Raw genomic sequence first — 11,358 nt, forward strand, 5'->3', positions numbered from 1 at the left:
ACAGGCTAATCTAACATAAAACGTGGCCTCTCCACATCCTGGCCTGTTGAAGCGATTTAGCTCTGCCTGGTGGCAATGAATAAATAAATAGATAAATGAAACCCACTGGGGCCCTGCAGTGCATCCCAACCATGTGCGTCGGGAAGCAACAGCTAAGAAACAGGAGATGATTTGGCGCGATATCCCTTACACTTCTGCGGGTCTTCAGCACTGAAGGGTTGGGAATGGCTACGAAGTGACAGCAACTATCATCAGTCAAACGCCTGCCTCGACCCACATCCTCCATCTGAACTTCGTGACTTTTTGCCATTCTGGCTTGTGATTAATTACGACTTTGGCTGCTTGCTGATAATCTATGTGATAATCACCAAGGGAATGACCACATTACTTGAATACTAGTCAGACCACGTTTGCTGCTTGCCTCTGTTGCCTCCTTTCCATTCCTCCTTGTTTGACTTCCTGCCAATAGTTTGAGCTTAGACCAGTAAGGGTAGTCGAGGGCTCAGATACCCTTATTTTATGTCAGGTTTACAAGCAGTTCGCTGTAACCTTGAGCCAAATGCTCTCATTACACTTAGCGGGCAGTTTTTGCACCCAGAATCAGGCAGTATGTGGTGAAACATAACCTGCTCTTTGAACATTGTCTAACATATGGTTTAAGGGGACGTAGGGGAAAAGAGGATTTCCTGAGAGATTTGTTGAATTAAAAAACATATTTTTAAATCATTTTCTTTGATGAATTCTTTAAACCCACAGCTGTGTTTCCCTCCTCTCTTTGGCCATTATTAATTCATTGACATTTTGCTGGGATGGAAATTATCAGGATGTCGAGGACTGGATATGTGATTGCCTGCAGTGAACAGAGCAATGTTTGATGCGGTGCCACAACTCAATGTGCTTTCTCTCGCTATTTTCTTTCCTTCTCGTATGTTTGAATTGCTGTTTTTCTTTGTTTTTGTCTTTTTTTTTTCCAGCGGCGTGGGTTCGGGAGGCTTTTCTTTCCTATATAGTTTCACACTACAAACTGCACTAACGTTCACAAAAGTCAATGAGGAGATCTTTTTGGTGAGGCATGTTAAGCGAGCGAAGAGTAAGAAAACAGCACCATCCCTCTTAAATGCTGTCTTAAATGCAGCATGACCTTTTGGTTCGTTTCTCAGGCATATCTGCACTTGAAACAATCAATCTTAGAGAGCATTAAGAATGTTGATCAATGGTAATCCACAGTTCTCCCTCAAGTCAGACCGAATCTTTTCATCCTTAATTTGTACTGAACAGTAATTAAACCCCGGGAGGTTTTCCTGGGCAATATGTGCCCAGTCTGAGTCAATACCCACCAACCCCCGTTTTCCCTTTTTGCCTTCCCACGCTGAACCGTGTTTTTACATTTTTTTTACAAACCTCATTTATGTTTTGAAAATTACAGTCAATGTTCTGCATTTATATTACTGTGTGTGTGTGTATATATATATAGCAAGTTCTTATCCAGCATTGTATGTTAGCAGTTTGCTTATTTGGATGAAAGTACTGAGTTGCTCATCAGTGATATGTCTCAAATATTTCCCTCTATTGACAAAGTCATCCTAATTAGAGGCCTAACCATGCATTTTATTCTTGGCCAAGTAGGATTTAATTGCATTTCATTCTTATAATTAAAATGGGTTCCCATAATAATTGTCACCTCCCATAAAATAAAAATATTGTTTTTATTAAACATAGCCTAAGCGCATAAGGAGTGCGTGATAGATTTATATCTTTGAGGGTTTTGAAATATATAGCGTGCAATTGTGAGTAATTAGAACCCCCGATACAATTGCTGATTGAAGTCTTGTTATTGATCCAGTAGTCGTTTTTGGTAATGTGCGCCACGTAGAGCAGAGGTGTTCCCACCGCAGCTCTGGCAGTGAGCTGGTAGCCTCTGGCAGATCTCCTGCCATCTGAGCCGACTGTGAATAACTCCGAAAAAAAAAAAAAAAAAGCAAATTGATGGGCTTGAGTAGCTGCTGTTCCAGGAGAACAAAGTGAGGAGAGGTCTCTCCAGTGATGTGGGGGTTTTGCTTTTGCATCGAAGGTGACACGAATTCAGTAATCCCTGCACTGGGGTTGTTTGTGTTATAAATGTTAATTAACATTCTGCGAAATCGAAAGTGTACTTGAATTGTCTTTTTCATCCGTAGATCTGTCACAGTTATAAAGTGTGTGTGTGTGTGTGTGTGTGTGTGTGTGTGTGTGTGTGTGTGTGTGTGTGTGTGTGTGTGTGTGTGTGTGGTGTCGAAGGGAGGCCAGGAGTCCTGGCACATTTTAGTCCCCGACCTCCTTTAATACAATTAATGATTTTGCTTACAACATCAGTGCCACAGTCATGAAAAATTGCACTAAAGCACCAAGCAACCCCAACCGATTTAGATCAATTCATCAAGAACCTTATGCTCATTGCCGGTGTCAAACCTAGTCCCGGTATTATCGAGTGCCGTTGTAATCAAGCACCTGCCCTGAGTTCCCAGGAGGGGTTATAATTTTGAACACACAGCTCACAAAGATTTGCTTATATCTATTCAACCAATGACTCTTGTTTGGGAGTTTTATAGCGTATCAGGCAATCAGAGAATTAAAAATCTGCCTTTACTTTATTGTTTTATCATCTATTAAATTTTTGGGTTCATCTCAGGAGACAGATGCTTCAAGATCAACTCTGGGTCAAGCAGCCAAGCTGTGAATGAAAAACTTTGGTGCTTTGAGATTGTTTTTCGATTTGTTTTCTGTCTTTTGAATCATGAGATGTGATGCCTTAAGGAGCCATTCTTTATAATGGCAGGCAAGATGGCATACAATATTGGCTAAGCTGTGAGGTGTAATATTGCGTGTTTAATCGGGAGACGGAGTTAGAGTTTGACAGACAGGATGTAAAAGTTGGATGAAGACAGGCATCATCAATCAACAGAGTTCTTCTTGGCATTGTAAATCACTGCAGTGCCGATGGGCATCATCTGTCGCCCCTCCTAATTTCAGGCAAAGTACGTAGCTTTATCACTTTTTACAGATGGGCTACACAGCTAGCACGCACCACTTCTTTTTGTTTATTTCCATCATCAACAACCATACACATTCGTCGGTCTCCCAGCACTGTAGCACGTAAACACAGGACATGAACACCAGTTTACCCGTCCACTGTCACCAGCAGGCGAATATTCAGTAGCACAGCAAATAAGAAAATAAAATCAAAACCAACTCCCTCGCTGGAGTAAAACAAAACAAATTCATTTACAAACCAACATCAGTGCAATTCTGTAGCATGTACAGTATGCTTCTGCAAATACTGATACTGTACGATCACATTGGGAGGGAGTGCTCAGCAGTTCAGAGTGCGCAGGGTTTTTAAGGGAAGTAAAAGTCCATAAACGGCTTCTAACACAGAATCAATGTTGATCTCTTTCACTGTAAACAAAACCAAGGCGCCAGAACAATTAGTAGTACACATCAGATGAAATGGAGCCGCTTTGCCCATGCTGTAAGTACTCCAGTGCAGACAGGTTTAGATAGAAAATCAAAGAAATCCCTTGGTCTACCATGTAGTAGTGAGTAGCCAGAAGTCCTAATTTTAACTGTAAAGATAATGGAACCTCAGTGGAGTGGGTGTAGGTGTAGAGCAACATGCTACAGAGGGGTTGTGTGGCTTATATCTAGTGCTCCCTAATCTAAGACCCCTTAAGCCCTCATTAAGTGCCCTGTTACTACAGTCAAAGAATCAATCAAGAGTCAGATTGAAACTTCTCAAATGGTTCGTACATACAACAGGAATCAGTAGTGCGTTTTTTTTGTTGTTGTTGTTGTTTGTTTGATGGAATCGTGACTTGAAATTTGGTGTTGGTTTTGAATTTCACACAGCCGCTTTCACTTCCTTTGTGATGCCGATGATGTCGTGACATGAAATGTTCATCATACAATGTAGAATGTGAAGTATTGCTGCTCTATATGTGCCTTCTATGCAAGCATAGAAATAATAAACATACTGTAGCGTATTCATTATATATGATTTCTTTGTGGGCAGCACTGGCCACAGTTGTGGAATTATATACACATTTCAGAATTTACAATATATTACTATCTACAGGCACATTTAGTGCAAGATGTCTGCTTTTTTGTTGTTTTTTGGGAGGCTAAGACCAGTTCATTGGTGTATTTGTGTAAATCCACATCTTGAAACATATACAATATATGGTCCTACTCAAGTGGACCACTTACTAAATTCCAAAACACATAAGACCCAGGTCTGAGATCTGATTTTTTTTTCTGCACAATAGTGACAAAAATAAATAACAGAAGGTGACACTATGCACAAAGTGATACATTTCCATTTTCAAAAGTGCACTGAGAATCAGCTAGAAGGTTAACCAGGTCTCGTCAAGCATAGAAGATAAGTTCTGGGATCTGCCCTCCTTGCACCCCAGTGCCGTTAGTGCTGTCTGACGAGCACTGGAATTGAAATGTTACTTTCCCGCACTGTACTTCTGTCATTCCTTCCTGTCCAAAGTAGCTCAACTCATTCCCGTCGAGAACCACGCTGGCGGTGTAGAAGGTATCTGGCTCGATCTGGACCGGATACTCAAACCACACCGGGAAAGTGTTGCTGGAACCGTCAGAGAAGTATTTGCTGAGGTTTTGTCCAAGCAGTACTCCTTGACGTTTCAGCTCAATCTTGGCGCTGTACTCTGCTGAGCCACAGCTAGATCCATACAGTCCAAACCCAGCAATGAAAACTCTTTTATCCACTGCAAACTGTATACTGTCACAGCGGCCCCGATAGCGCCACTGATTGCTTCGGTAGGCACAGGACTGGAATCTGTGGCAACGCTGGGGGGTGAGGCCCTTCCTAGGCTGACTGACAAACTGCAGCTCTGGCTTCTTGGCAGCTGTATACCACAGGAAGATGTCATTGGTCTCATTAAGCGTCAGCACGCCCGACTGGGCTGCTCCATTGGCGAAATCATCCAGAGCCATCGTAGGGATACGTATCAGGTACATGGCCTTGCCCAAAACCTTACGCTTGTTGTCAGTCGACGAGGTGAGCTCTTGTCTCTGGCATTCGGCCTCTGCCCAGCTAAGTGCAGCCTCAAATACTACTATCTCTTTAGCGTTGAGTGTTTCCCGCTGTAGGATACTCTCCAGGGTTTGGGCATCAATGTCGCAGAAGCCCTCTGAGCGTAACGCCAGCTCGGCCTGGGCATCAATCACCTCCCAGCAGCGCTGCGTCAGCTCTGGCTCCTCGAACAGGCAGCTCTGAGAGAGCAACACGCAGGCGTTCTTGGCACTGAGACTGGTCTCCAGGAAGTTGACACAGGCACGTGCCAGGTGAGGGACAATGTACTTCTTGGCAGCGTAAAGAGTGGCCAACACTGTGTCAGCACTCAGGTCAATTTCATCACAGTAAATGTACCTGTTGACATAAAATAGGAATTTCTCAGCAAACACCGGAGAAATGACAAGAAAACGGCACGGTGTAAATGTGTTTTCTATGATCGTTAACTTAGATGACATGATTCAAACAATAATACATTTGTGATTTATTTTTAGTTTCTTATGATTGAAAGTGATTGACATTGAAGTGCTGTAAGGAAAATATTCCTGTATCTGTTCAAAAATATGTAAGAGAGGAACGAAACGAGATTCTTGCCAGATAAAAAAATCGCTGCGCAAACTTATCAAACTGGCCAACATAATAGTATTCCTCCTACGTCTGTGTCTACCACCTATCACAGTTTGCCTGCAAGGACAGAGAAACAAAACTCAGAAATAAAAGTGATGAAAGGAAGGCAACGAGGAGGTAGAAAAATATCCTGGGATTCAACAGGAAAATTTGAAAGTATAATGAAATGAACAAGTACAACAGACAGATATAGATTCTGTCCCTGAGATATATAAAGAACACTTCATCTCATTTATCTGTCAAGGCTTACTTAACAGTTTTATCTGAGATTTGCCAGAGAAATAGATACAGATCAGTCTTATCAAATTATTCTTTTTTTACCCATAGACCACTTGTTCAACTAAAGCACTACGAGGTCAACGGGCCCAGTCGAAGGAAGAATTTAGAGAATCCTTACTTCAGCATTGCCAGAAATGCTGCCGGTTCCACATCTGGTATGTGGATTTCATCCTTGTTCTCAGCAAGTTCACCGTAAAACATGGCATGAAACACCGAGCTGCCCACGGCCAACACATACTGTTGAAAGAAGAAAAGAAAACAGAGTGACGGATGGGAAAAACCAAAATGAAAACAGTTTATCTGTGACTTCAGTGTAATTCATGTGACATGTACTAACATCTGGAAAATGGAGGAAGATTATTTGAAGTGGGGAATCTCAGTGCATTCACGTAAAAACACAAATCTCTTTGTGCGTTGGCAAAATCGCACCTGTTGATTTTCTCAGCGCTGCTTAGACAATTACTGTGTCCCCTCAGGGCACGGATGCAATTTTCTAATGAAGAAGACTTGTATTTGCTTGTGACACTACTGAACCGAGTGCAGCAAAAGTTCAATTTCTGAAACTAATGAGTCATCTGAATGTATGATGAAATCACATGCAACTCAATATGACTGTGCGACTAATAGTTTATTAGACAATGCTATGAATTCTGTTATTAAACCTGAGTTTAAGGTCTCTGCGTTCATGCCTGTGTTGTGCATACGTGTGTGTGTGTGCGGCACAAGTGTGTGTAGGTGGATATGTGGGTGGTATAAAGAACACAGAATTTCTCCAAAGTGAACTGCATGCGCACTAGTCGAAAATAAACCTTGCAAATCGAAAGGTTTTTGGAAACAATGCTGTTGTTTTTGTGGCTGTTGTCATACTCTGAAATTCATGCTTATTTTCATTAAGCAAGGTCAGCTGAAAGACATGCTCTTTGATGTGCGTTTAGAGACAAGAATCCATACGCTGCATATTGGAATAATATTATTCTCACCTTGCGGCCCTTTATTTTTTTAAAGATATCGACATAAATGACTGTTTCTAGTGTACAAAGTGCATTGCAGCTACCATTCATGGATTACACATTTTGGTCCCATGTAAAGAATATTAAAAATGACCCGTGCAGAGCCATTCGGAGCCTGTTGATGTGGAAATTTGTGTGCTTACAAATTCATGCGACTGTTCTAATCACAATCAAACAGCAGAAATGACTTTTAAATGATTTATGTGCTAATCATAAAAAAGTCATGAGGTCAGAGGGTGGACTAAACAGTCAAGATGACGGCCATGGACTGGATGAACTGGGCCCCACTCGGCTGTATTTACACTAGAAATTGCATTGTCGTGTCAAACCTAAAGGATAATCAGTTAAATGAGTACAAAAGTTTGTGCAGGGTGCGAGGCGCACACATGGACGTGCCTCACTCTGCGTCTAATCACTGTTACGGTGTGTTGTTGGGGGTGTTTGATTAAAAGTTGAGTATTTGCAGAGCATTTTCATGAAAAGCTGAGCTAAAGCGGAGACAAAGACGCTCCATCCTGCGCGAAACGACCGCTGAAGAGGATAGCCCTTCCTCCTTCGCTCACTCTGTGCCTCCATCCTTCAGCCTCATTTACATAAATAATTGAGGACTGTCTCGAAAAGACACATGGTGCGGAAGTGAGGGTGGAGCACAAAAGGAATGAGTTTCATTATGGCTGGCAAAGAGGAAAGATGGGGTTTTTTTTCAAGCTTGTATATGATATGAGCAACAATGGGCCAGCCTGCGTGGCTGCTTGTTTGTTCATTTTCCAGCCTTTTAGTGCAACTTCACTTGATGCTAAAATTCTTACTCTGTGTCCCGGAAGTCGCTGGGTCCTTCCAGGCTGACCCACAACAAAGTGAACATCTGCCATCAGCTCATTGTTGAACATCACAGAATTTCTACAAAGGGAAAGAAAAAAAAAAGGAGGGAGCGGGAGGAGAGTACAAACAGAAAATTAGGTGTTTTTAAGGCACATTAAGGATTTTCTTTCTGTTTAATTTAACCTTTTACCAAATAGGGATTGTAGCTTTTAGCAGAAATTAAACCAAATATCATACATCACATTTACTCTGATCTTTCCTGTTATTCTAAACACTCTAAACACAAGTTTTATGAGTGTGCAAAGTGTGCCAGGTGCTTAAATTAAAATTTAAGTCTCGCACAGAGCAATGAAAGCTCATCATTTTTATCCTTATGTTCTTTTATTCATTCTTTCCACATAAAGACAGAGGGAGAAGACGATGAAGTCAGTGGAAAATCCCCACCGTGAAAGAATGGGACCAACAATAAAGCTGCGTTCATATATTATTGAGCAGTAGAACATGTCACAGGGGTGGGTAAACAGCACCATGATGTTCTGGAGAGACAACAAAGCCGGGTCAGAAAACACACATTTTGCGCTGGACTGCTGGGATCCTTTACTGATAGGCCAAGGTAAATATTTTGCTTTTAGTACAGATCGGCCCTCTGCCTGTTGTGCATTAAAAAAACGCACTCGCTGTGACTGTCCGCCCTCTGTTGTGTCAGAGCGGCAAAGTCTGCAGGAGGCAAAAAGGGTGTAAACAGAGTTCCCCAGTCAGATGGAGGGCAGGGCAGAGATATCACCCACCCCTGCTCAAACCTACATGCACTCACAAACACAGGCACCACCCGTCACGCCTACTACTTTAGTAGATGAAGTGTTTTGTTGTACATTTACATACGTACATAAACTTTATGGGACATTCTCAAATTTAATCATCCAATTCCTCTTTTTGATCTAAATGTTAATAAAACTTGCAGATTTTCCTTACCTCTCTCTTATAGTGGAGTAGAGTCCCTGCCAGTTACAGTTCTGAATTGTGTTGTTGTTGTTGAGGTTCTGCTGCTGGTACTGTTGCACTGTGGTGGTGGATGCCGGCTTTTTGGTGGGGAAAATATCCGCTGCCATCTTCTTCTTTTTCTTGCTCCTAAGTGTGATTATCTCATAACAGACTGGGGGCAGCTTGGAGCTGCCACTCGCATTCCCTTTCTTGGAGCTTTTACTTGACTTGCTTTTCACTGACTCAGGAAGCATTAAGAAGAAAGTCAGACATTTCATGTTCCTTCCCTTGGCATCGACCATGAGTGTGTTCAACTGCCGAGCAGTGAGTGTGCATGCAGAGAAAACATTCACCGGGAGCAGGCAGGTGCGATGGGGGAGCGAGGACAGCGGAGACTTGAGCTGCACTCAGCAGCGCAGCAGTCAGAGATCCTGTGCGAGGTTTGTATGACCTTTAGGGAACTAACAGAATAACTCCCTTCTCTCCTCTAAAGAGGCAGGTTCACACTGGTGATTGAAAGGCACTTTTCCTGTGTGAAGTTTGATCTGCTGACGGAGAGGCTCTTGTGGGTCCCATCCCTGTTAGTCCAGAGTGATGAGATCAGCTCTCTAAATCACTTCTTTTTCTCTCCTCTGCTCCCTCGCCTCTCTCACTCACTGCTTGCTGAGGGTTGGCCTGACAGCTCCAGATTTAGTATAGCTGCAGTGGTCCTCAAGCAACGCTGTTTAATCAGTTCCTTTCATTTCGCGCTCTTACTCCTTCTGTGCTTTCCCTCCCCTCTCTGCTCTCTTTTCATGTGTGGATCTACTCGTTTTTCTCCAACACGGCCTCTTTCCCCTTCCTCTCCTCCATGGAGCTAGAGTCCTCTGCAGGATGCTGTAGCCGTGGATGCCGTGTTGCTCCGCTCTGCTCAGCCTCTCATTCTGCTGACTACAGAGGTTGAATGAGAGAGTGCAGAGAGAGAGGAGGAGGAAGAGGAGGCGGAGGAGACCCCCCCACTACCACCACCACTCCCCACCCTCTCTCAGCACAGTACATGGCTCTCTCCGGAGCTCAGCCAATGGCAACACACAGCATTCATGATTGGCTAATGCAGCCTATAGCAGCACATACTTGAATATGCAATAGTGAATGTCAATTAAACTCAATTAAAGGGACAGCCATGCCCCATAAGAATGATATATTTATCTCCGGCTTTACTGTCTGTGGTTCCTTTACATGAAGCAGCAGCATTGAGTCCAGTAAATGGAGACTATGTTATAATGCAAAAGGACAATGTAAACTTACAGGGGCTTTTTAAGGGCAGGATTTGTCTAATTCTTGAGTGGTCTGACAATCACTCGTTATTTAAATGAGGTTTCCGTACATTTACACAAACAGTTGAATTTGAACTTCATTTTTCACCTGGGCTGCTTTGATGAGACTTCTTACCTCTGCAAAACTTTAGTAAACTTCAATCAGTAAAAGATTTACAGCATGCCCATTCATGCCAAAAAACCTAGTTATACTCGGGATATTTTTGTTTGTAGAATTTGATCTTGTAACATGTTGCAATGTAAATATCCCCAAAGCATTAAATATTTCAGTTTTAATTAATAGCTTTTTTCCTTTGCTTTTTAGTAATAACAAAGATCTTTTCTTAGAGCCTTTTTTGTTTTGAAGTACTCAAAAGGCAAATATGTGCTTGCACTTAGGCTTCCTTGTTAGGTCATCTCTTCAGGAGAGTACATGAATCTCTGAATGTAACGCACTCTCTACACAGTGTACAACATGATGCATATTTTTCCCTCTGCTCTTTTTCTCTAGTTAGACCTGAGCACAGTGGGGATTCTGTTCAAACTGAAGGGAGGATTTAGCCGCTTGGCGGCGGTGCTTTCAAATATTTCGCTGACATTCAGTACTATGCAAAAGTCTTAAGCCAACCATCATTTCTTTATGTTTTGCTTCCAAGGAGCCAGACTTTCTTATATTTAAGTGGTTTTGAGCAATAGTTCTCCAGGCTTTCCGAATGTCTTTCTAAAGATTTTCTTTGGACGTTGGTTGGTTGTTCACTTTTTTTCAGTCCACTCCTGGTACTTGACCATTTTCAGAGAAATCTTTCTTTTGTTTGTTTAACCACTTAATACTGACCTATGAATCATTCAAGCATAAAAAAGCACCTAACTCAAATGATGAACTAGTGCTGTGTCTAAGCAGAACAGACAACTTAGAAAGGATCCTATTCTAAATTGCACCTTTAGGGACTTATTTCCAGCAGCCTGTCACAAAAACACATAATTTCTTCTCATTTCTTTGGTTGAATCCATGAAAAATGCCAAAGACAACACAGTTTAAAAGGAATAAAAGATTGTTTTTGCAACAAAAAAGAGAACTATTAGCAGAAAACTTGGCATATCTTGGCACAGTGTGAAATGTGTTCTTAGAAAATCTGACAAAACTGGACTAGTGGAGAACAAAAGAAGAAATGGTAGTCCTAAAAACAACATCTATAGAGCCTGAAAGCCATGTCCTTCCAGTAAAGACCTGACACAGGACAAGAGACATCCAATGAAACATCAGAAA

At 42.1% G+C, this 11,358-nt stretch overlaps 1 protein-coding gene across 1 annotated transcript; it reads right to left on the minus strand.

Annotated features, from left to right (window-relative positions):
* Positions 1-2,830: 2,830 nt before the first annotated feature.
* On the minus strand, positions 2,831-9,767 carry btbd3b (BTB domain containing 3b). Its single transcript, XM_006806936.2, has 4 exons — positions 8,788-9,767; positions 7,803-7,893; positions 6,102-6,220; positions 2,831-5,434 (listed from the first exon to the last, which is right to left on the minus strand). The coding sequence occupies exons 1-4, from the start codon at positions 9,096-9,098 to the stop codon at positions 4,402-4,404; spliced, it is 1,554 nt and encodes a 517-aa protein (XP_006806999.1). The 5' UTR covers positions 9,099-9,767; the 3' UTR covers positions 2,831-4,401.
* Positions 9,768-11,358: the final 1,591 nt, after the last annotated feature.

Source organism: Neolamprologus brichardi, chromosome 13 (genome assembly GCF_056152115.1).
Source record: "Neolamprologus brichardi isolate AB-2024 chromosome 13, ASM5615211v1, whole genome shotgun sequence".
Classification (NCBI taxonomy): domain Eukaryota; kingdom Metazoa; phylum Chordata; class Actinopteri; order Cichliformes; family Cichlidae; genus Neolamprologus; species Neolamprologus brichardi.